General features: G+C 38.2%; 1 protein-coding gene across 1 annotated transcript; it reads left to right on the top strand.

Moving 5' to 3' along the window:
* Positions 1 to 3,943: 3,943 nt before the first annotated feature.
* Positions 3,944 to 26,468, top strand: LOC121381783 (aminopeptidase N-like). Its single transcript, XM_041511137.1, has 12 exons — positions 3,944 to 4,446; positions 8,117 to 8,284; positions 11,944 to 12,096; positions 13,695 to 13,771; positions 19,799 to 19,950; positions 20,486 to 20,599; positions 21,264 to 21,398; positions 21,757 to 21,822; positions 24,318 to 24,383; positions 24,815 to 24,990; positions 25,390 to 25,496; positions 26,289 to 26,468. Exons 1-12 carry the CDS (start codon positions 4,001 to 4,003, stop codon positions 26,447 to 26,449), a joined length of 1,821 nt encoding a protein of 606 aa, XP_041367071.1. The 5' UTR covers positions 3,944 to 4,000; the 3' UTR covers positions 26,450 to 26,468.
* The last annotated feature ends 545 nt before the right edge of the window (positions 26,469 to 27,013 follow it).

Here is a 27,013-nt window from a genome sequence, read left to right as displayed (position 1 = left end):
AACACAACAAATAAAATAACCAACACCACCACTACATCCAAAAGAAGAAGGAAGGAAATGTTTTATTTAATGACTCACTCAGCAAATTTTATTTACGGTTATATAGCGTCAGACATTTGGTTAAGTACCACACAGATATAGAGAGAAAACCCGCTGTCGCCACTTCATGGGCTACTCTTTTTGCTAAGCAGCAAGATGTCTTTTATATGCATTATCCCACAGACAGGATAACACATACCACGGTCTTTGATACCAGTCGTGGTGCACTGGCTGGAGCGAGAAATAGCCCAGTGGGCCCACCGACAGGGATCGATCCCAGACTGACCGCGCATCAAGGGAACGCTTTACCGCCCCAACTACATCCAAAAAAGCAAACAACAAAACAACAAAAGCAAATAACCAACCTTTACCACGCAACCCAAAACTGTTAGAATTCGCAAGCAGAACTTGATATTTAGCAAACATTTAATATTCATCAAAGGCATATGATTCTGAAGATGAGGTATTAAATGCTAGACTAATTTACTTTTAAAAGCTGGTTATGGAGTAAAAAGTCTGTAAAGTGTGTACGACACCACTAGAGCACATTGATTAATTAATAATCGGTTATTGAATATGAGACGTTTGGTAATGGCAACTCTGACACGTAGTCATCAGAGGAAACCCACTACAGGGTGTATACTACCAAGTCAAATCCCATAGACGACAATAGTAACATATATTGCTAAAACTCCTACCTGCAGGACATAAACGCCACGGATATAAATACTACCACCCCTCACACTTAAAGTTAATCAGAACAAAATTGGGGGTCAAGCTGCTTGTTTCTGAGATAACATGTTTCAAGCACAAGGCTACTTGACACATTGGTACTAGATGAAATAAAATAGCTTTTTTTTTTTTTTTAACCAGATGAAACTATTATTTTTTGACAACCAACACACTCACATGTATAACCAATCACAGGACTTGTGGTGTTCACTTCTCTATCAAACGTTGGGTGCACATCGAACTTTGACCCAGCCGGAAATTATTTGGTTCAGTACTACCTAAATATTTTCTAATGCAGCAAGGGATATTTCATATGCACTTTCCCACAGACAGAAAAGCACATACCACGACCTTTGACCAGTTGTGGTGCATTGGTTGGAACGAGGAAAACAAATCAGTTGAATGGATCCACCGAGGTGGTTCGATCCTGCGATGCAAGCACCCCAGGCGAGCAATAAACCGAATGAGCTAAATCCCGTCCCCTCCCTCCCCCTGGTTATGGAGTATTAGCTCGTTCAGTATCTATCATTCACTAAATACTGCCCCGTCGGTGGGCCCATTGCGCTATTTCTCGTTCCAGCCAGTGCACCACGACTGATATATCAAAGGCCGTGGTATGCCCTACCCTGCCTGTGGGATGGTGCATAAAAGATCCCTTACTGCTAATAAAAACGATTAGCCCATGAAGTGGCGACAGCTGGTTTCCTCTTTCAATATCTGTGTGGTCCTTAATCATATGTCTGATGCCATATAACCGTAATTAAAATGTGTTGAGTGTGTCGTTAAATAAAACATTTCTTTCTTTCTTTTATTAAATACTTGGATGTTAAAGCACATGTGGATTAAATAAATAAGTTAATATGGGTGCACCCACAAAGTTTTAGTTTTTATAAGATAATACCTTATTATGTGACATATCCATGCTTTATACACTGGATTCTGATGGCATTTTGAATTTCAGACGATGAGGTGCGAACTTCAGTACCCCCTTAGTTCTGCGCCTTAACTATAAATTATGCGTAAAGACATGAAGAAACTGTATCATGATTTACGGAGGGCGGCTGTTTTCTACGTAGAAACAAAATCAAAGTCAAACTCCTCTTTTATTGGCGTACAGTTTTCCTTTACAAAATCTCAGGTAGATTACACGTTCCTTATATGTTTTAATTCAGACCTGAGCCAGTATGGGAGATGGCGCTACCTATAAAGTGGAAAACGCAGCAGCCCCAGCACGGAAAGGGTGTTTCGTGTCCCCCGTCCTTGGATCCGTGTTGTTGCTGTTGACGTTGCTGATAGCAGTTGCTGTTGGCATCACCGTGTATTTCGTAACAAGCGGGGAAGATGTGTGCAAGTGTGTAACTGGGAGCGATTTGAGTGTTGGACTTCAAACCACACGTTGTATTGAAGATGGCTCTCAAATATGTAAGTGTTTAAATAATGTTCTGATAATTATCATTAATGCGTTTTTTGTTTATTTTTGTTTTGTTTTTTGTTGTTGTTGTTGTTTTCAAAGGGGAAAACATATTGTATTTGGATTTTTTAAATATTAAAATAGAAAAGCATATTCACTAAGAATGTTCATAGGAAAACTGCCTCCCCCACCTCCCCAACACACAGTTTGGCAAAATAAATAACAATAAAGTGCTTGTACATGTCATTTCACTGTGACATATGGTGTAGAAACCTAGTTCTGTCATCAAACAGGCTACACTTTAAAAACGTTTTATTATTATCTTTTTTTTTTATCGTTTATTGACCTTAACCCTAGACACAAAGATGGCAATGTCATGGTTGAGTCCTGACATCACTACTTTACATTCATTTTAAAAGTTAAACATTATATTTAATAATTATATAACAGTAATAATGAACATTGTTACACAAAAACATAGTTTTATCATATTTGGGGTTAACACATCTTCGCAATCCAAGTTACAATTTCATCTAACTACTGCATTTCGGAATGGTAACTTGATTGGGTTAACAGTGAATCTGAAAATTAAAAGAAAAAAGTTAAAGGGAAGAAAGAAAGAAGGAAGGAAATACAGAAAATAAGATAGAATGAAGGAAAGAATGAATGAATTAAAGATCAGATTTGGAAATAGAAAATAGTACATATTATATTTGTTTCCGCTTGTTTGTGTTTTCTTTCATGCCTGTCGAAGTTACTCTTATAATTAATAGCAACAAGTGATGAAACTTGACCAGTGGTTAAGCCATCGGATATAAGGCTGGCAGGTACAGGTTTCGCGGCCCGCTACCGGCTCCCACCCAGAGCGAGTTTTATCGACTCAGTGGGTAGGTGTAAGACCATTGCACCCTCTTCTCTCCCACTAACCACTAACAACTAACTCACTGTCCTGGACAGACAGCCCAGATAGCCAATGTGTCTGCCAAGGACAGCGTGCTTGAACCTTAATAGGATATAAGCACGAAAATAAGTTGAAGTGAAAAATGGGGGAACTAGAATTACATTTAAAAAATATATATATATATATATATATATATTTTGTTGTTGTTGTTGTTCTTGGCTTTGTCTGTTTTACCTTTTAGTGACCTGCCTAGAGATTTTCGAAACTATCTTAGCGCTACGCCTTGTAAAGAGAGCAGATTCTAGTGGGGTGTTATCAGCCTCCGTGGTATAGTGGACTTGGACTTTGAATACAAGCTGAATGAAAATAAATTTAACATGAAATGAAAGTAGTGCAATTGTAATCCTTAATGCCTCTTTTTGAAGTAAAATACCGTTTATTTTAAATGAGAGCCCCATCCCAGATGTGAACTCAGAGAGAGAGAGAGAGAGAGAGAGAGAGAGAGAGAGAGAGAGAGAGAGAGAGAGAGAGAGAGAGAGAGAGAGAGAGAGAGAGAGAGAGAGAAACAACAACAAATGAAATGTAAAATTCCATTATTAGCTCTTCCGAAAACATGGTGACCTCAAAACCTATGCCAGTAATAAATTAGTCTCTTGAAGTCGAATTTGCCTTTAACTTCTCTTTGTTTGTTTGTTTTTTATTTGAGCTTTTTTGTTGTTGTTGATCTTTTGTTTGTGTTGGTCTTTTGTGGCGGGGTGTGTTTATTTAATTATTTGGTTTTGGTTGTTGTAGTTGTAGTTGTTTGTGGGTGGGGTTTTTTGTTGTTGTTGTTGCATAACAAAATTTAAGATTCACCTTAATGTGCATTTAAGTGCTTATTTTGCTTTCTTTTCTTTATAGGCAACTCCACAGGCAAAATGTTTTCATCAAACGCAAGCACAACCGCAAAACCCGAATCATCTGACGTCATCGATTATAGACTACCTACGTCACTGACACCTGTGCACTACGACATCGAGTTATTCCCTAACATCTACAGCAGTAATCCAAAGAATTTTACATTTAGTGGTACCGTTGTTATCGAAATAAAGGTTTTGAATTCGACGAGGACAATAACACTTCATGCTGACGCCTTTAACATTACTGAGACTTCCATGCAGTTATTAGATGGAGGGAAAAGGCTAGACCTTCCAATCATAACTTACACGCATAGCGATGACGTCAGACAGTTCTACGTCATTCATTTGGACAGGGAACTCCAGACAGGCCAGACATTCCTTTTAACAATGAGATTCGAGGGAGAAATGCGCCATGACTCTGTCGGTCTCTATACAACATATTACCTCGACGGCGAAACTAAAGTGTATGTTGATATTTTAATTGTATCATTATATCACCCTTTAATGGAGTTAGATTTCCTGTGTGATAGGCCTTTACGTAGTCTCAAATGACGTGGCGCGTTTTCTGCATTTATACTTTGGTTATGCTGGGGTGTTGTTAAACATTCATTCATTCATTCATTATACTTTGGTTTTGTAGGATACATTTTACGAATTCACTATATAACTTGTCTCGGTGAAAACAGATCCTTAAATGTATAACAGATATGGTATGCACTTTACTGACTAAAAGACAATGTAAAACAAAAACACACAAGAAACACACACCCGAAACAAGACAAACAGAAATAACAATTTAAAATTTTTTAAAAATATATTTTAAAACCCCAGGACACCAAAATGCGTTTTTGATACACTAAACCATGCTCTGGAACCATGGGCGTATGGGGACTCTTTGATTTAGGGGGGCTGGAGGGGTTGATTTGCCCGAAATTTTACCCAGATAAAAACTGCCCGAATTTTCCCCACTGTTTTGCCAGAATTTGGGGGGGGGGGGGGGGGGGGGGGGCAATTGCCCCCCCCCCCCCCCCCCCCCGGTCGTACGCACATGTCTCGAACTACCATTGTTACTATGGTAACACTTCCCAGTTAAACATTATGTTAGCATGTTGGTAAACGAAATGACATTTTGTTTTTATTACGTTTGGTATGGTGTATGCAGCATAAATCACGAGACTCCAAAGACCATTAGTTTTGCCGGCTAACATGACATTTGACCTTTAATCCAATTTCATGCATGCCACTGATGTATAGTCCGTCCTATCCTCCTACAATAATTATTTTTGTAAATAATTTCAGTTTGGTTTTACGTAAGAAAAAAAGTACTACTACTACTACTACTACTACTACTACTACTACTACTACTACTACTACTACTATATTGGTATAAAAATGTGAAAACAATTGGCTCAGAAATAAATAATTTGTAGTAAATTTCATAGTATGAAATAGGCGTTCCGAGTGGGACGGACTATAGTGTTGTGATGAAAGACCGGAAAGCATGGAAGATTGATGTATGACTGGTTATATATTGTAACTTCATCCAGTATGTTACCATATTTTACATTTTGTTGATACTCATTGGGCAAATATCCATTTCTGTCAGTGAGGATATACTACTTACCCTTTTGGGTAACTCTAACATACTTCTGCAGGCTTTGTCAGTGACCTTATTGCATGGATAATTTTCATAGTTAGTCAAAAACTAATTTTTTACATATAGTTTTGCTCTTGTCTTCTGATCCACATAATTGGTTCAGTGATTGTGTTTTACATTTTCACGTGAGTTTTAACGTGTTTCTTGTACCGAGGCTTTTTTTTTATCTTACATCAAGACCGCATGGTATTACCTTTATGTTTGAAATAGTAATGTTTTTAAGCTACCCGGGTAAGTAAAGGTCACACCAAAGATAATTGCTGGTATATAAATCAGTAATGTCAGTTATACTGTTTCAAAGGGTGACATTACATTTTACAAATAAATAACCCTTTAATTCTCTTTTTAAAGGCTTGTTTTCAACTACCAGTTTATTTGTACATGCACAATACATAGCGATTCACAGCCTAAAGTAAAACGGAGCTGGGTGTAGTGTAGCGAGCTCCCATGACACGTATCACGTCAATATTACGCCAACCATTGTTCATGAACTCAACGGGTTTGTTTCCGTATTTCCCAGAGAAAATGTCACAATTACCACGTTAAATGCACAATAGCTTCCGAGTAAACAGTGTACTGGCGCGTGATTCAATAAACATTTCTTTTTAATTGCATACGATAACTGCTGCATGTGTTCCATAAATATGCAGTTAACGGATGATATAACAGCACCCTATGGGTAATTCACCTAGCATAACCATAGCAACTGTAAATGGAGATAAACAATCATCCGCTGCCATGCTGCTACAACCACAGGTGCCCTGAAATTATATTGAATACAGGAGTTAGAGATATCAAGAGGATCACTATTCGTGTCTAAAGAATCAATCTAATTTAATATTCCATTAGTAAGTCCTTATCTCTCTTCATCTGTAGGAGCACAGTTATTTAACACACGGGAACAAAAATGTATGATTACGATTTATAAGCACGGGCCCAGTTTTTTTTTTTTTTTTGCTGTTGTGTTATTGGTTATGCTTGTTTTCTTGCTCTCTCTCTCTCTCTCTCTCTCTCTCTCTCTCTCTCTCTCTCTCTCTCTCTCTCTCTCTCTCTCTCGGTTTCCCCCCCCCCCCCTCTCTCTCTGTCTACCTCCCTCTCTCTCCCTGTCTCCCTCCCTCTCTCTCTCTGTCTCTCTCTCTCTCTGTTTCCCTCCCCCCTCTCTCTCGCTCTCTCTCTCTCTCTCTCTCTCTCTCTCTCTCTCTCTCTCTCTGTCTCCCTCTCTCTCCCCCCCTCTCTCTCTCTTTCTCTCTGTCTACCTCCCTCTCTCTCCCTGTCTACCTCCCTCTCTCCTCTCTCTGTCGCTCTCTCTGTTTCCCTCCCCCCTCTCTCTCTCTCTCTCTCTCTCTCTCTCTCTCTCTCTCCTCTCTCTCTCTCTCTCTCTCTCTCTCTCTCTCTCTCTCTATCTCTGTTTGTGTGTGTGACTCTGTGTCTGTATCTTTTTGTTTGTATATCTGTTGTATCAGTTTGTTTCAATTTCACTATATATGTATGAAATAATCTCTTTATTAACATTTAGAGTATTGTTTTATTGATACCTTGTTATGCCATCTATTTTTGTTTTGTTTTATGGTGTGAGGTTTGTTTTTGTGTCGTTTTTGTTTTAGAAATAGTATGTTAACCAGTATCCTTTACAATATTTTCGTGATCTAAATATGGTTTAAATAAGGTACACGTGATACACGAAAATATGAATGATGATACACATCTAAAACCCTACTACTGCCTTTCAATGTACGGCTACAAAGACGCCACTGAATTCACGATTAAATCAAATATTGTACTTCTACAATACAAGCAATTTATCTTTTTTGTATGGTATTATGAAATGTTTGTCTATCACTGATGGGTCGGGAGAGGTGCTTGCTTGGCAGGATCGAACCACCTCGATGGATCCATTCAGCTGATTGGGTTTTATCTCGTTTTAAATAGTACACCACAACTGGACAAAGGCTGTGATGTGTAGTTTCCTGTCTGTGGGAAAATGCATATAAAAGGTCCCTTGCTGCATTAGAAAAAATGTAGCGTTTCCCTCTGATGACGATGAGACATTATTACCAATAGCCGATGATTAATTAATCAACGTGATCTAGTGGTGTCGTTAAACAAAACAAACATACTTTTTAAAACCATTACGGATTTACTCTCTGCCGTTATCAGGTCATTAACACGTAGGTGATAAACATGAATTTAAACCTGGAATTCCTCTCTGTTTGGGGCGAGACGTAGCCCAGTGGTAAAGCGCTCACTTGAAGCGCGGTTGGTCTAGGATCGATCCCCGTCGGCGGGCTCATTAGGCTGGTATATCATAGCCCGTGATATGTGCTATACTGTCTGTTGAGTGGTGCATATAAATGGAAAATAATGTAGCGGGTTTTCGAAATTATCAAATGTTTGACATCTAATAGCCGATAATTAATAAATCAATGTGCTCTAGTGGTGTTGTTAAAAAAAAACTTTTTCCTATCCGTTTTCAACAGGTATATGGCGGTCAGCCAGTTTGCGGGTCCGCACGCGCGGAAAGTGTTTCCTTGCTTTGACGAGCCCGCGCAGAAAGCGACGTTCAACATCACCGTGCTCCGTAAAGCGAACACTCGGAGGAATTACAGGTGTTTGTCGAATCAGGAGCGACTACGTACAGATCCCAGGTAAATGAGTGTTGCTTCACTAACCTCACACCGTCCTCGGTAATGTGTGGTTAAGCCATCAACACTAACATTGTAGCATTTAGCAGATCAACCGTTGCAGCGGGAACTACACTTTCTCTCTCTCACCGCTCTCTCTCTCTCTCCGACTCTCCTCTCTCTCTCTAAGCTCTCTTAAAGTAGTACTGAAACCAAATAACTTCCGGCTGGGTCAAAGTTCGAAGTGCACCCCATCTTTTAATAGAGCAGTTAATACCACAAGTCATGTCATTGGTGATAAATGTGAGTGTGTTTGTTTTAAAAAAAATATATTCATCTGTGCAAAACATGTATGCAATTTTATTTCATGTAGTACCATTGTGTCAAGACCTTGTGCTTGAAACATGTATGAGGTGCGTCACGGGGATCCTATAATACCCGTAACCGAATAAAACACGATTATCCAAATATCTCTCCTAACTGTATATCTATTAGATCTCTCTGTATCGGGCAGTTTAAAACCCTAGTGGCTCGTCTAGGTATGATCAGAGATAAGATCTGTATATAAAGTATATGTAATATTGCACGTTAGTTCACTAGAAAACACAACAAAACACAATACACTTTGGAATCTGTATTAATACTACGCTGACAAATGTACTGCCGCAATAGTTAATTAACAACAACAAATAATAACAACCCAGAACTGATCACTTAATTAGTTAATCTCTAGGTGTCTAGTTTACACAATATTCTAATCACTTCACCGTCACACAACACCCACACGTGTTATAATTGAGAAACGCTGCCCGGGGAACTTAATTAGTAAAGGAATTACAACTCTATTCCTAACTGGTTAATTTTTAATTAACCCTTAACTACTCATACAGTAACCTTGTAATACAGACTTAATACTGGTACATATCACCATAAAGACAATAACCTACAGTTTACCTAGGTCCTGTAGGATGACTGGCTAAGCTTTAATAATATTAGAACAATGAATCCTACAGTTTACTTCGTCAGATTACCGGAAACACCGTCTAAATAATATTGGTATAATACAGTATTAAAATATTTAAAGTCACATCAGTCACATTAAGGTTATACAACAGAGCAGAATAATATTTACCAAGTCCAAATGGGCGCGTTCCCCGGAAGCCTTCCAATATGTTTCTCCCTGATATCTCTAAAACCCTAGTTATTTATTATAAAAACCGAATATCGCCTGGGGGTACAAGGCGGCACCGAATACCTACAAGTGAAATTTCCACAGAGACCAAGACGACAATTTTCCTTAGATGGCCAGACTTGATGTCGCCTAGTCGCCAAAATGACGGTCGTAAAAACCGCACTCGCGGAGGTATTACGTAACTACTGGCCACATGGCCTCCGCACCTGGTCCGGGTGTGTATTATAGGGTACAGCTCGACCACTGTATTACGTAACAAAGTGCCCACCTGGGCTTAAGTGCATATTGAGACTGCACACGGTCCTCTAAAACAATTAATATCGCCACAGGCGAAAAGAAATAAGAGCATGTTCCGTCACAAGGTGCCTGTAAAAAAAAGTACTAACATTTTGTGCGGAACTAAGGTAATCATAGATGCTACCCGTTATCTCTGAAATGAGCAGTTTCACCCCCCAATTGTTTCTGATTCACTTTGAATGTGAAGGGTAGTAGTATTTATGTCCGTGGTATTTATGTCGATTGATATGTTGATAGGTAGGAGGTTTAGCCACACTTTGTCGTTTATGGGATTTCATTTGGTGGTACACACCCTATAGCACATATTCAGTGCATAATAAACAATATTATGATTTGGTCGTTTAATTTAATTTAAAAATATTGATTAATTAGCCGTTACTGGACCATGATTGTTCACAATGACCTTGACCGTGACAATAACTACTGTACATTGCTCTGAATGGAGTTTCTGTCAAAGTTAGTACTGCGGAAAAGTTGGTTTGGGCCTATAATTCATACTGTAAAGATTTGAATAATTTATTGTTACGTGGTGTTTGACTTGCCATATACAACGGCTCTTAAATGTGGTAATATATCTAGGCAACCTGAACTTAGATTTTAATAGCAATTTATTATTTTTTATTAAAAATAACATGTGCCAATAATGGTTTAATGGTTTTAATTTTCATTAACAAAGTTAATTTTTCATGTATGAAATTCTAAACTCTCAAATGTCTTGATTTTTATTGTCATTTTGACATATTTATAGCGTGCTAAGTTATATTTTAGACAAATTATATTTAAATTTGAAGAAAAACTTTATCAAAGTCATAAGTAAAAATGTTGTCACTATTGCACCTTCTGTTCTTATTTATACATAACAATAAGCTTGGTAAACATATATTTAGGTCTCAAGATCAAATATTTAAAGAAGAAAATCACTTAGTTTGCTCCCGTGAAGTGCATGTTAAGTTTATATCAGATTCAGAACCAATTTTTCCAGATTAGGTTATCTACCGTGGTGCAAGTTGATAATTTATGGTTAAAGCTGTATTACCTAATGCTACTAATCACGGGCGTAGGAAGGTGCCAAAAAGTAGGGGCACGCACACACACACACACACACACACACACACACACACACACACACACACACACACATATATATATATATATATATATATATATATATATATATATATATATAAACCATCGCTGCTGCTACAAAGTGGGTGGCACATACCACCCTTGTCACACACACCCTCCGCTTCCTACGCCAGTACTATCTAAATAATATGTCGAATTACAGATTATAGGAATACATCCAACTTGTATATTGCATTCATCTGGATTAGAAAATAATGAAAGAACACAGATGTTCGGGTTCATTTGAAGGTATACACCCTTAAAGCAACATCACAACGATCTTGAATGTCTTTTGAAATTGGACTGAGAAATCGCAAAGTTTCCGGAGTTTAGTCAATTGTATAAAATGAAAAACAACATTTACAAATGGCGCTGATATTTGTTAAACCAGTCGATGGTCGAAAGTAGGAATGGTGTATATCCTATAGAGTGGCAGTCCTCCTATAGACAAAGCACCTAGCATTGATTCTTGGGATAAGTCGAAACATTTTTTAAAACATCCTTTAGATATAAATGCGATTTTGAGTACGTTTTCTATTTCAGGTTATAACAGGCGACACAAATCGAAGAATGTCACATTATTGAAGAAAAAAAAAATCATATGATCTGTTTTATATGTTTAACTGTATACAGCATGCTAGCATAATGGCAGTTAGACCTTTAACACAGAATTAAAGAAGAAGAAGAAAAAACAAAATCATATGATCTGTTTTATTTGTTTAACAATTACAGCATGCTAGCATACTCGCAATTAGACCTTTACCACAGAATTAAAGAAGAAGAAAAAAACTAAATCATATGATCTGTTTTATTTGTTTAAATATATACAGCATGCTAGCATACTCGCTATTAGACCTTTAACACAGAATTAAAGAAGAAGAAAAAAACTAAATCATATGATCTGTTTTATTTGTTTAAATATATACAGCATGCTAGCATACTCGCTATTAGACCTTTAACACAGAAGAAGAAGAGAAAACAACATAAAACTCCAAACAACAACAAAGATTAGAAAATGATTGAAACAACCGGTGGAGAGGACTGAATATATAATATGTCCTTCTTACAGACCTGGCGGCCTCCTCGCCGACGTGTTCAGGAAAACTCCTCCAATGTCTACCTACCTGCTAGCCGTTATCGTCTGTGACTACCAGTACTTAGAAAATGTCACACGTGACGGCGTTAAAGTGAGTTTATACGGTAATGATACACTCCGTACATGGTAAGCTTTATACACTTTCGATATGTGTACTTCTGTGTGTGTGTCTGTGTGTGGTGTGTCTGTCTGTGTGTGTGTGTATGTGTGTGTGTGTGTATGTGTGTGTGTGTGTGGCTGGTGTGTGTGTGTGTGTATATCTGTGTGTATATGTGTGTGTATGTCTGTTTGTGTGTGTATGTGTGTGTGTGTGTGTGTCTGTCTGTGTATGTGTGTCTGTATGTGTGTGTGTCCGTCTGTGTGTGTGTGTGTATGTGTGTGTGTATGTCTGTTTGTGTGTGTGTGTGTGTGTGTGTGTGTGTGTCTGTATGTATGTGTATGTGTGTCTGTTTGTATGTGTATGTGTGTTTGTGTGTATATGTGTGTGTGTCTGTTTGTGTGTGTATGTGTGAGTGTGTGTGTGTATGTCTGTTTGTGTGTGTGTGTGTCTGTTTGTGTGTGTTTGTGTGCCTGTCTGTGGCTGTGTGTCTGTATGTGTGTGTGCCCGTCTGTTTGTGTGTCTGTGTATGTGTGTGTATGTGTGTGTGTCTGTGTGTGTGTGTGTGTCTGTCTGTTTGTGTGTGTATGTGTGTGTGTATCTGTTTGTGTGTGTTTGTGTGTCTGTCTGTGTATGTGTGTCGGTCTGTATGTCTGTCTGTGTATGTGTGTCTGTCTGTGCATGTGTGTTTGTGTGTGTGTCTGTCTGTCTGTTTGTGTATGTGTGAGTGTGTGTGTGTGTGTGTGTGTTTGTTTGTTTGTGTGTGTATGTCTGTATGTATGTGTGTGTCTGTGTGTCTGTCTGTGTCTTTGTGTCTGTATGTGTGTGTGTGTGTTTGTGTGTGTCCGTCTGTTTGTATGTGTGTGTGTGTTTGTGTGTGTCTGTCTGTCTCTGTATGTGTGTGTGTATGTGTGTGTGTGTGTGTGTCTGTCTGTGTGTGTGTGGAGAGAGATGAGATAGTGGACGACAAAGATGAGGGGGAGAGAGAGAGAGAGAGAGAGAGAGAGAGAGAGAGAGAGAGAGAGAGAGAGAGAGAGAGAGAGAGTGACAGAGACAGAGAGGGGGAGAGGGAGAGAGAAGGGAGGAAATGGGGAGGAGAGAAGAGATGACAGAAAGTAAGAGCGAGCAAGATAGTGTGTGTGAACAGGAAAAATTACTTTTATTTTTTGTATGATCATCCAACATGTCTATTGAATTTAAAGCTATAAAGTTGATGGCGAAACGCTGGTGAAAGGTCATAGCAAGAAATAATTATATCAAGACAGAGTGAACATATACCTGCATTGTTAAAGTTACTTCGCCATCAGAATACTATTAATTTGAGCATAATGTCTGTTAAAACAGTTACAGTACCATGCGTGGAATATTCTTTTATGCTCATCCTTTGACTCTGTTTAAGCAAGCTATTGAAAAGTGTTTAGCTTCCGTACAGGCGCACACTGTAAGTGGCAGATGGCATCCATCGCCAAGTCCGCCCGTTACACTTAAGAAAGTCACAATCTAGCATAGTTGTAGGAGTTACATGTATCCGTTAAAAGTTAATACTATTTCATTTGTATTAGGATTGTTATGGGTTTGTTTTGCTTTTTAAATCACTGATGATTGCTTTTTGTTTTTATCGTTTCAGTATCGAACGTGGGCGAGCTCAAATAAGATCCAGTTTGCTCAACGTGCACATGACCATGGTGTTCGCCTGTTTGAATGGTACAACAGTCACTTTTTACCGAAATATCCACTCCCCAAATTAGGTATGTTGACGACGAGATAATTTTAGCAGAATGGTACTTAATCGGGGCGGGGGACGGGGTGCAGAAAATTCATTTTTTATCATGAGAACAATAAAACTTTATGTTAAAGGGACATTCCTGACTTTGTTGCAATGCTATAAAGTTTCCGGCTAATAAAACCTTTTTTAATTGTTAGAATGACAATTTACTTACATTTCCTTGTCCAGAATATCTATATCTGTATATCCAATGTGTTTTTGGTCCCCCAAATGTTCGTAGTAGCTCAATATGCATTTTTGCCAAATATTTTTTCGTACGTATCAATTTATTTTTCCTTCAACCGTCAAATAAAGTCTATTTTTAGACGGCGGATTCCCTTCGACTTGTCATGCATTTGAAGCGCATCACGTGATCCTTTTGTGACGTAGAGCACATGTAAATACCATGCTGCCTGGTCATTTCGTACCCTAGTCATTTCGTACCATTGCAAAAAGTCATTTCGTACCTTAGTTATTTCGTACCATTGTGAGAAGTCTTTCCATACCATAGTTATTTCATACCAGTATTTAAAAAAACGAATCGACCATAGCATAAAAGCAGTGTTTTTTTGTTTTGTTTTTTAAATTTACTTTGACAGTTTGAAAATCAGAACACATTATTGTGCAGCATATCGTTATTGATTTACCATAACACCTGTCAACTGTTATTTCCATTTTACCTGACAAGAGCCGTATTTGGTATGTACTACTAACGGCCAACTTCGAAGTTTTCTGAAATTGGCCCCAATTGACCAAAGTGTGCTTTTTTTTACATTCATAATTAATAAATATGCTAATAATAATAATAAATAAATAAATAAATATGAACAATTTTTTTCAGTTACCAGCTGAAATGGTCGAATATTACTTATTATTACTTATTATCTTATTTGTTTAAGAAATAAACAATAACAACCACTGAAAACATTGACTACCCTATCGATTACCAAATCAGCCAATTGCTCATGTTTATTTCTTATACACAATGACAATATATATAAAAAAATTGCTGATCAGAAACGCCCTTAAATTAACAACAAATATGTTTCAGTGTATGGTACGAAATGACTTGATCTTTTTTTAGGGACAAAATTAAATATTTAATGATTTATAAAGTCAGTTGCAGGTGGTGTTTGCATCTTATATACGTAATTAGATTGGGTACGATATGACTTTCACTTTTGCAATGGTACGAAAGGACCAAATTAGGTACGAAATGACTATGGTACAAAAGAACCAAGCTACGAAATGACTATGGTACGAAAGGACCAAGGTACGAAGTGACTAGCAACCGGCCGAAACGACCAGATACCCATAAAATTGCACCATCACAGTATTATGAATATAATGCTTGGGTTGGGGCGAGTTGACTAGTGGACGAAGTTCTGATCTTTCCAACATCTATAGATCTCTATAGCTATAAGTACAAGTGACCCTAACCCTAAATGCTAGAACGACCAAAAGGCTTGCCAAACCGAAGGTAATAGAAAAGAGACAAGATCAAAAAAGTTGTTGAAGTTGAAAAAAGAAAAGAAAAAAAAGAACATTATTATGAAATCTTGGAACATTATCGGCATCATTTCTACTTGTTTCTTTTAAAATGCGTCCATTCGTATCGCTTAGTTTAACGAAAAAATAAATTGTAATACTACTGACTTGTAGGAAACAAATGGAAAGTCGTTGGTAATCAATGCAAAACGTCAATATTAAAAAATAAATAACATTAAAAACGTGCTTTCCATACGGTTCTTGGACAATTCGTCCACGGACGATTGGTCCACTCGATGACTGCATTTTTTTCATACATATTAATAGTTATTTCTTTGACATTGTAATCGTTTCTTAACATTATTTTGTGGTATACTATAACCAAAAAAGTAAAACAGAGTTAGAATTCAACATTAATATCCATTTTTTATTAACTGTTTGTATTCATTATCATGCCCAGGACGATTCGTCCACTGACGATTCGTCCACTCGCTCGTACATTATCTCGCATGTCACGATGTGGTAAATAGGTAATGCAAGCCTCCGCGTCGGAAGACTTTATTACCCCCCCCTCCCCCATGTCATGTTCTCCTTCAATGGCGTACATAATATCCACTGTACCCTCCCTCGTCAAATGTTATCCCCATATGCCTAATAACCTCGAAATAAAATAAAAACTCGTTGTCTTCAATTCCAATATCATTAAATGTACATTAAAAAACAATTCAACAAAAAAACAAATGTCATTCAAACAAAGCGTGTTGTTTTAGACGCGACTTGATTCAACTTTCCGGATCTCGTTTCACGGACTGCGATTTTGTGTTTCCGTTGACTGGTGATCGCATTGAGTCAGTTTTATCGGAATCGAACGAAAGGATCGGCGATCTCCGTAACCCCCCCCCCCAAAAAAAAACCCCAAAAAAACCCCACCACAACAAAAAACCGCGCACTTTTGAAATGTGCATCTGCTAGATCGGGGAACTTTCTCGGATTGAATCATTGCTAAAACTAGGTTGTAGAATCGAACTTTTTGTTGAACTTTGGAGTAATCATCTATCAACAATCGGAGAACTTGGGTCATAACCCCTACCCACCCCCCTATGAAAATCTCAACGGATTTACACGATTTGGAAAAACGACCCTTAGAGACCCAGAAAAATCGGAAAATCCTTTTCATTGATTTTTTTTACACAAATGTATTACAGGTGAGTTTACTAATCCATATTACTGTCTATTTTATTAGCTTTAAAGTCAGGAATGTCCCTTTGTTTCTACTTTACTGCCCACCCCTAATCATTTAGGGTAGGTACGGCTCTACTTCTTAATAGAGTTGGTTGTACTAATTGTAGTAATTTTAGTAGTGATATTGTTGTTGATGATGGGTGTTGTTGTTGTAGGATAGGATCTAAATAATATTGTTAAATACTCCAATGTATGCATAATTATAGCTCATGTTCCCTCTAGCGCTGGATATCGGATCCCACTTATCGTACGAGCTGTTATAAAAACGTATCGAACGAGCCAAAGTGAGTTGAAAACGATTTTAAAAACGAGTTGTAAGATAAATGGTATCTAAAATAAAGTTTGTTTAACGACACCACTAGAGCACATTGATGTATTAATCATCGGCTATTGAATGTCAAATATTTGGGTAATTTTAACATATAGTCTTAGAGAGAAAACCCGTTACATGTTTCCATTAGTAGCAAGGGATCTTATTTTATATGCACCAACCCAGATACATGGTAGCAAACACCACGGCCTTTGATATACCAGTCGTGGTGTACTGGCCGGTACGAGAAATATCCCAATAGGTCCACCGACGGGGATCGATCCTAGACCGACTACCAGCTTCTACGACTGTCCTGTATCTCGTCTGAGCGCTTTTACGATTCTCGTCGTAAAACCAAATTAGTTGTGGAAATTACAACGCAACTGTCGAGTTGGCCAACTTCGTTGTTACAGTCGACAGTCTGATACTACTATAATGCTAGGTTCAGACTATCAACTGTCGAGTTGGCCAACTTCGTTGTTACAGTTGACAGTCTGATACTACTATAATGCTAGGATCAGACTATCAACTGTCGAGTTGGCCAACTTCGTTGTTACAGTTGACAGTCTGATACTACTATAAAGCTAGACTCAGAATATCAACTGTCACGACGAAATTGGCCAAATTCGTTGTTACAGTTGACAGTCTGATCCTACTATAATGCTAGGCTCAGAATATCAACTGTCACGACGAAATGGGCCAACTTCGTTGTTACAGTTGACAGTCTGATCCTACTATAATGCTAGGCTCAGACTATAACTGTCACGACGAAATGGGCCAACTTCGTTGTTACAGTTGACAGTCTGATACTACTATAATGCTAGGCTCAGACTATCAACTGTCACGACGAAATTGGCCAACTTCGTTGTTACAGTTGACAGTCTGATCCTACTATAATGCTAGTCTCAAAATATCAACTGTCACGACGAAATGGGCCAACTTCGTTGTTACAGTTGACAGTCTGATCCTACTATAATGCTAGGTTCAGACTATCAACTGTCGAGTTGGCCAACTTCGTTGTTACAGTTGACAGTCTGATACTACTATAATTCTAGGCTCAGAATATCAACTGTCACGACGTAATTGGACAACTCGACGGTTGCGTTGTAATTCCTCCCACTCCCGATTTACGACGGGTGCGCTTAAATTAACAACTAAACGATAAATAATAAACGATCGTATACGACGATAATCAAACGAGACAAGGTTCCATTAGACCAAATCAATTCCTATTGCCGATAATGTTAACGTTTACTAATACAACTGATATAACCAGCGTCTCAACACACCCAGGATGTACAGCAATAAAAAGTGTGGTACCTCACATCTAATCTACCTGCAAGAAAATGGGGGGTCACATATCATTAAAGAGATTTAATTAATGTTTTTTATTAGCAACCGTCATTTTTGCTGAAAATTGCAGTTCCATTTTGAGGGGTACCTTGCATTAGTTTCAACCTCTGGTATATACTGCATAAGAACTGTATAACAAATAAAGGTGTGTTTATTTATTGCCAATGGATAATAGTATTTGCATAAATAACCAATGCCACATATTACAACCAATCACACCCACAGCTGTTTTTACTCCGTAAATATTTGACGATACACCTCGATATTTGACATGGAACGCTCTTCTTTGGTACCATGCAACCACAAACAACTGGGCAGGCGTTACGGTAGACGTCGTGACGGCAGAACGTTGGCCAACTTTCCGCTGGCGGTTGGTACTATCGAGTCTAGTGTTAGACGTCATATTGTAATTAGTTTTAAGGTTAACCCACACGTCACAGAACAATCAATGTCGGACGTTCTTATATTATTGGATGTTATGATCTGGTGACCCGGTCGTCATGGTGGAGCAGCCAGTCACTAGTTCCAAAAGTTATCCCCAAATGTATGACGTACGGCACTGGACCCATACCATCCGATGTTCTGCTTACCAACATGCCTTGAAAAGGCTTATCAGCCAAACAAACCGAAAATCTAGTACACAAGCCCGTGTACCTACCAAACCACCAAGGCAATTTAACACTTCTGCCGATTCTGTTAAAGGGACATTTCTGAGTTTGCTACAATTTCTAAGATGTTATCAACTAACAGAGACTTTATAACGATCGTAATTACATATCAAATATATTTTTCTGTATAAAATATTACTGGCTGTATATTAAACATTTCATTTTATTTCCTAAAATATACTTTTTTCGTACGTACAAAAATATTTGAGGACAAAATCAAGTTTGGGCTTCTTGCAGACCAGAAACACACTGAATATACAGACACTGATATTCTAAACAAGAAACTATATTTAATATGTAAGTTTAATCGTAGAAATGTTTATTAGTCGGAAACATCTTACAATGCATCAAACTCAGGAATGTCCCTTTAAACATGTTGGAGACGATGTATATCTATAACGGGACATCTCTTACAACGGGGGTGTAAGAAATAAACAGGCCAGTGCAAGAGAACAATCGAGCTTGCATAATTAGTGTGTTATATTTTGTCATCAATACAAATAAATTAAGTGCAGACACTAAATATATATGATATTAAAGTAGCTTCCATTTTTTATCGTGTTTATGTCCCGAGTGAAATAATTGTCAGTTGTCACGAGCTTTAGCGAGTAACAATGAAAATTATTTCACGAGGGACATAAACATGGTAGCGAGTTTAATATCTTATTTATTACCCATAATCGATCTTAATTCATATCACTCAACTCGTTTGGTTGACGTCCCTGTAAGGTTGTAGTGCGCCAATCGTTAACGTCGGAGTGTTACGTCCTACTTGGCGTTCTAGTGGGCCGTATCACTGAGATATGTGCCAAGATATGTTTGACCATATGGATAATAAATATCATTGTAACATAAAACGTTTAGTTTTCGCTTCGTACATCGAGCTTTTAATTTAACTGTTTCAGATAGTGTCCCGTTACCGAAGTTTAAATTTAGCGGAATGGAGAACTGGGGAATAATAACCTACAAAACCGATATCTTATTCGAGCCAGGGGTGACAACTGCGGCCACAGAAAACTGGATGGTAGACGTTATCTCCCATGAAATATCACACCAGGTGAGACAGCACGCTATTAACCGGCCTCGGTGGCGTTGTCGTTAGGCCATCGAACTACAGGCTGTTCGGTACAGGGTTCGCAGCCCGGTACCGGCTCCACCCCAGAGCGCGTTCTTAAGGGCTCAATGGGTAGATGTAAGGCCACTACACGCTCTTCTCTCTCACTAACCAACTAACAACTAACCTACTGTCCAGACAGACAATCCAGACAGCTGAGGTGTGTGCCCAGGACAGCATGCTTGAATTTTAATAAGCACGAAAATAGTTATAAATTAACTTAAATGAAAGCCAAACCAAATATTTTATATACCGGGGTAGTGCTTCTTTTAGAGCACTTGCATTATTAGTTTGTAATTAATGTACTTCTATTTTATTTCAGCTAATCGAAAAAGCATGTTTAAATGTTCTCAAATGTTCAGTCTGTGCGTAGTTTATTTGAAACAATTATCTTTAGTTAATATAGTTTCAGAAAAGACGTATATATTCTCTTGCTTTGAGTTGTAATATGCTTCTCTGTTCTTTTTCTTTATGTTAGTGGTTTGGAAACTTAGTTACGCCTAAGTGGTTTCGATGGGTGTGGTTAAACGAAGGGTTTGCTTCGTTTTGGGATGCTACAGTCTGCGATAAGCTCTATCCTAAATTTAGAAAGGTATGTAGTAGTTTCATATGTCATATGGTTTAACAGTGTATTGTTGACTGCATTTTTATTTGTGTGTACGCGCACGTAGAGAACATGTATGTAGCTCTCCGTGTGTGCGTGCGTGCGGGTATGTGTGTGTGTGTGTGTGTGTGCGTGCGTGCGTGCGTGTGTGCGTGCGCGCGCGTGCGTGCGTGTGACTGAGAGAGAACGAAGAAGTAAGACAAGATTCAAACTGGTTTTGTAATAATTAATTGACCGTTTTACTCCTTTTTTTCCCCACTAAATTGGACAATTTTGCCATACATTCACTCTGATACATTCTTTTAGTTTAATATAGGTTTAGGTCAGTGGCGTAGGGAGGTGGGGGGGGGGGGGGGGGACACGGCCATAGCCCCGTCAGGGTTTTTTTTAAACTATTAAATTTGATAAAATCATACATACATACATACATACATATATAGTGTGGATAGCCCTCCAATATGGGTTATCCCCCTCCTCCTCCCCCCCCCCCCAATATAAAAGCCGGGTTACGCACTTTTGTCACTTTGCTTTTCATGGTACTCATCCCATATTCGTCACAAGACATGTTATTGAATTCTTTTCAAATGCTTGCATAGAAAAACAGTACAAAAGTTATAAACTTTGATTTCATAACTTTAAATTGGGGTTACAGGGGGATCTAGAGATCGTCGAGTCTGTGTATCCAGTCATGGTTCAGGACAGTCACGCGACATCGCATGCTATGACGTATGACGTTAACAGTCCACGTGACATCGACGCGTCCTACAACACCATCACGTACAAAAAGGTAAGATTGTCTTTCATTATTAACACGGTGAACGCTCCTATACGTAACAAAACCAGTGTGTGCGCCACCAGATGCTCAAGGTAGCATTACACCGTATAGTATCTCAGCGAGTGAAACGTTCGAAGTGCACACAACTTTTCATTCCACGGTTAACACTACCAGTGTTGCTCAGAGGAAGGTAGCTTAATTACTACCGAAACATCAGATATTAACTATCGTTATAAACAGAAATACTGAACATGTGTAAATTGTCCCAATATCATTTGTGATTTTCGTATGTTATATTAAAATAGTATGTATATATGTGCTATTGATACTGTGTTCCTTCTACTAACTGCCACGTTTTATTTTATGCCAGGCTGCGTCGATTATACGAATGATGAGAGATATCCTTGGTGAAGACGTCTTCATATCTGGGCTGAATGTAAATCACTTTTCTTCAGTGTACTTTATTATTTAAGCATTTAGAATAGATGATCCAGTTCTGTTTGATACATAAAAGGCCCACCACATCGCTATAGTTTCGCAATGCTCGCTTATCTACATTATCCAGGTCAGCTGCAAACACAATGGCCAGCTTGTTTTTCTTCAATTAGCGGGACGCCAGTAGAACTGGGAATTTACGCGATTTGCGCAGGCGCTGAGCTTCTCACATGATTTTGAACAAATTTAACTGTCTTGATTGAGGGGTCGTCTCATACCTCCAAAATATATTTATACCCATAGAGGTGTGGTACAATACCTTTCCAGGGGTCGGTGGGGGATTTGCATTGAAATTTTGACAGTGACCAGCGCTTGGCATACGCGTTACATGTAAGGGGGGTGTTAATAATTACGTAACGCTCTAGGGGTAGAGGAAGAGGGCGGTATGTTCGATATACGTAACATTTATGAAGACTATATGTTATTTCTATTCATTACTTAGACCTAAAAATGTGGTGGGTTCTTTTTAATGCGCGGTCGGTCTAAGATCGATCCCCATTGGTGGGATTGTTCCAGCCAGTGCGAAATGACTGGTATATAAAAGGCCATGGTATGTGATATCCTGTCTGTGGGATGGTACATATAAATGATCCCTTTTTAAAATGTAGTGGGTTTACAAGGCGCGTGTGCAGGGATTTCAGCGGGGTTGGGGGTTATAGACTGCGTTGAGCGAAGTTTATATGTTCCCCCAGATTATATATTTCATTTTTTTTTTTTTATCTTGGTCAGGGAAGGGTTTCGACCCCCCAATACCCCCCCCCCCCCCCCCACATGCGCCTGTTTCCTCTCTTAAATTATATGTTAAAATTACCAAACGTTTGACATCCAAAAGCAGATGAAATAATATTTATTTGAATTTGTCGATTTTACCAAACGTAAAATTAAAAAGTGAAAACGGTCATTTTCTACTTTAGTATATTTGATTAAAAATATATACAAGATCAATGTGTTATACAAACTAAACTTTGAAAGTTCTACTAACACTGTCTTTATAAAATATTAATTCTTAAAAAGGAAGGTACGATTGTCGATAGTACGTTGTCAAGATCAAAACCGGTTTTAACGAAAGAATAGTACGTATCCTCAACGGAACGTTCTTTGTACAGCGCAAGAATTCTCATTTCATTTTTTTGAGACAAACCCTACAATTTCAAATCCACAAACGCACCTGTTAACTGAAATTGACAACAGGCTGTCGTTTGTGGTTTGCCGAGCAATGGCCGCACAGGCGACAGATCGAGCGTATACTTTTGACGTTCTCCGTTCATAGCGAACACACATGGATTTTTTAAAAGTGCATTTGAACTTGTTTTTCATATTTGTGCATGATATTATTATATGGTAACCAGACACTGTAACTTTAAAGTCATCACCATCGCAATCGTCATCATCGTCACAATCCTCATCATGATGACATCACCATCGTCATAACCATCGCAACCATCACTGTCATCAGTATCGTCATGACAACAATCACCATTATTTTCATCGTTATCACCACCAACATCAGCACAATCATAATGCCACTGGTATCGTTACTAAATTTGAAACGCATATTCAATTCAGATGCTTCTAAACAGATGTATCTGTTAAGAAGTATATGATGTGGATAGTAGGGGTGGATATATTGTTTCTTCTGTTTATAATTATTATTATTATTATTATCGTTCCTTTGCTTTATGCAGAGATACGAATTTTGATTATAACAGTTTTCTCATTCAACTTTGACATCATCACCCATCGTCATCAACGTACATCATTGTAATTCTTGCATTTGTTGTTGCTGGAGTCTTCGCAAGCCAAAGGTCCTATGCACGGTGGTATTAAGTATCAGTTTAGAATAGGACCTTAGGGTTGCGACGAGCTGGTTTTGCCTTGCCTCGGTATGTTTACTATGTTCAGATCAACTCAGTAGAAAACAAACTAAGAAAACAAATAGTTCCATACCTCATTCGGTGTCATCTCCCATCCCCAACCATTTTGAAAGGGACTATCCTGAATCCTAGCAAAATTATGTTTGTGCCCCTCCCCCCCCCCCCCCCCCCCCCCCCCCCCCCCCCTTCTGCTACAAAATAAACATGCATTTTGTTTTTTCTGGGGGTTTTAAAAACACTATCTTACCTTAACATGCTTTAAAAATATACGGCATTATTCGGATAAACACATTTGGGATGACCTTTGACAAAATTATTTCAAATTTCGTTTCCCGTTGGAAGAAATAATAAATGTGTACGTATGAAATACGTCGAGGTTAAGTCATTAAAAGCAAAAATGCTAATCATTCCTGGAACTCGTAAATCAAACAAATAATAATAAAATTTAAAATGGTATTTTCTTATGTTGAATTACATATATTCTGTGTAGCTTAAGCGCATTTTAATTGTCTTATGATTTAATAAAAATAATTTGATTAATTTTTAATTGCTTTTTATTCAGAGATATTTTCAGAAAAACGCATACAGTACAGTTGATCAAAATGACCTGTTTGCGGCACTTAACGAGGTAAGGACGTATGAACAATCCACAAGACGGTCAGGTTAATCCACGTTAAATTCGACTGTCGACTAACATTGACGTAATGGCTCATTTTTGACTAGCAGTGTTATGCAATTAGTGAATTCTGTTAGGCTTATGGGTTTAAAATTAAAATATCAATATTTTTATTTTCATATCATAGCAGGGCCCCAGTTACACAAATGGTCTTAGCACTAAAAGGTGGTTATGCACTTAAGGTGATCTCAAGGCTAAAATCGCTTCGTGTAACGGTTAATTAACCTTTAACTGGATTAGCCGTATAATATACTCAACACAAAATATTCTTTATTGATTTTTTTTTAATGTTGCATTACTCGTGTATTTTAGCTCACTATTCATATGTAGTATTATAGCCTACATTACAAATAAAATAAATCGATCACATTTGATATTTTCAGGAGATATTAAAAAGGGGCAGACAGATTAATATCACGGCGGTGATGGACTCGTGGGTTAACCAGAAGAACTATCCTGTTCTAAACGTCCGGGTAGTAAGTGCTGGAGTCATGCACGTGCAGCAAGAGCGATTTCTTTTGAAGACAACGAATGACTCGACGGATTCCGCACAGTACGGGTAAGTTTGTTTAGGAGTACTGACGTACTCATTAGTTTAGTCACAAAAACAATACTAGTAAATTTAGTTTTTAATTCGTTGTTTATTGTGGTGTTTGGTTGTGTGGTGTTTTGGGGTGGTTTTTTGTGGGATGATTTTTATGGATTTGTTTGTTCTTTCTGGTTGTATTTGTTTGGGGGTTTTGGGTTTTTTTTGGCGGGAGTGGTGTGTGTGTGTGTGTGTTGTGTTGTGTGTGTATGTTTGTGTATGTGCGCGCGCGTGCGTGCGTGTGTGTGTTATGTGCGTATGTGTTTTCGCGCCGTGTCAGTTTATCAAATAAACCATAATAACCATCCTAGCATTTATAAACACACAATTCATTATTGTATTTTCATCGTGTGTAATTCAACTTCCTTTTAGATACAAGTGGCAAATACCAATTAGTTTCACCAGTAACCGCGAGAAAAATTTCACAAAGTCACGAAAATTCGAGGACCTGCAGTGGCTGTCAAAATTTGAACGAGAGAGTGAGTAGTATTCGGTTGTATTTGTAAATACTGTATTTAAAGATACACTATCTTCCCTAACACTGCTGCTTACAGACAAACCTGTGTTAAACAGTCACCAAATGAATTGTATAAAATGGGATCTTAACAAATGTGGCTGTTAATATTATAGGTAGTACTAAACCAAATAACATCTGGCTGGGTCAAAGTTGGAGGTGCGCCTAACTTTTGATAGAGTAGTTAATACCACAAGTCCAGACATTGGTGATACATGTGACAGTGTTTGTTGTAAAAAGATTAGTTTCATCTGAGCGAAAAAAATATGCTATTGTACATCATCTAGTACCACTGTGTCAAGTAGCCTTGTGCCTTGTATGGGGTACATGTAAAAATGTACTCGACTTTTGTGCGAAACTAGGGGTCATGTAAAAACATCTGGTTATATCGAAAATGAGCCTTTAAAGGATACCATTTTTTTCAGTTAATACTGTGGGGTAGGGGTTGTAGTACTTATATTTATGGGTCATAGTTTGAGTAATATATTGCATATAATGTTTTTAAACACAAACGTTAACATGGTCGCCTTTGGGATTTTATTTGGTATAGTGCACCCTATTCAAAGGACGGAGAGTTAAAATTTACATATTGCAACTAAAATAATTGCATCATAATCGTCGTCGTCGTCGTCGTGGTCAACATTATCATCGTCATCACCATCATCACTATCATCATTCCATATTTTCTCAACCAAGACACATACTCTTCAAAAGACATGGTGGAGATTACATTCACACAAATAATTAATCATTTTAGAAATCATCAAGAGTTCGATTATTCCGGAACCTACTGAATCAGGCAGCTGGGTCATAGTCAATCTTGTACAGTCCGGATTTTACCGAGTGAACTACGAAGATACCAACTGGTTGGCTTTGATACGTCAGCTAACCGTGAATAACTCGGTGAGTGAAAACTAAATTCATCCTAACATTAACACCAAACACACACACACACACACACACACACAGAGAGAGAGAGAGAGAGAGAGAGAGAGAGAGAGAGAGAGAGAGAGAGAGAGAGAGAGAGAGAGAGAGAGAGAGAGAGAGAGAGAGAGAGAGAGAGAGACTCCAAGAAAACAAGCATAACCCATAACCAATAACAACAGAACATCCAAAAAAAATACCTGGGCCCGTGCTAATAAGCGTCCAGATTCAATCTCTAATGACGTCGCGCGCCTATAATTTGCATGGCGTTGTCATGACATTACTGTCTCAGACTCCATTAGTCTCGAGTCTAGACTCTAAAGGTTTTATAAGCACCAGGCCAGTTATATAAATTTAAAAAATCATACATTCAAACTGTAATATTTTGTGTCAGGGTTCGACAAATAAACTAACTGTGGGTCCTGGCTAGTGAATATTTGGCCTAGGCGTGACAATTATCAACCGTGTTACCTAATACATAGGGCACTAGCCAACGCTACTGTGAGGGCTGGTGACTTTCTCAAACATTTGTAGAACACTACTTTATGCATAGTACAT

This window comes from Gigantopelta aegis, chromosome 9 (assembly GCF_016097555.1).
Source record: "Gigantopelta aegis isolate Gae_Host chromosome 9, Gae_host_genome, whole genome shotgun sequence".
In the NCBI taxonomy this organism is placed as follows: Eukaryota; Metazoa; Mollusca; class Gastropoda; order Neomphalida; family Peltospiridae; genus Gigantopelta; species Gigantopelta aegis.
This window is presented reverse-complemented; position numbering and strand designations above follow the sequence as displayed.

What these genes read in the sequence shown, in the direction of transcription:
- LOC121381783 (XM_041511137.1), top strand. Translation starts at nt 4,001, where the DNA reads ATGTTTTCATCAAACGCAAGCACAACCGCAAAACCCGAATCATCTGAC. An exon ending in ACACCATCACGTACAAAAAG is followed by an intron (nt 21,399 to 21,756) that starts GTAAGATTGTCT and finishes ATTTTATGCCAG; the next exon opens with GCTGCGTCGATTATACGAAT. An exon ending in GTCAAAATTTGAACGAGAGA is followed by an intron (nt 25,497 to 26,288) that starts GTGAGTAGTATT and finishes TAATCATTTTAG; the next exon opens with AAATCATCAAGAGTTCGATT.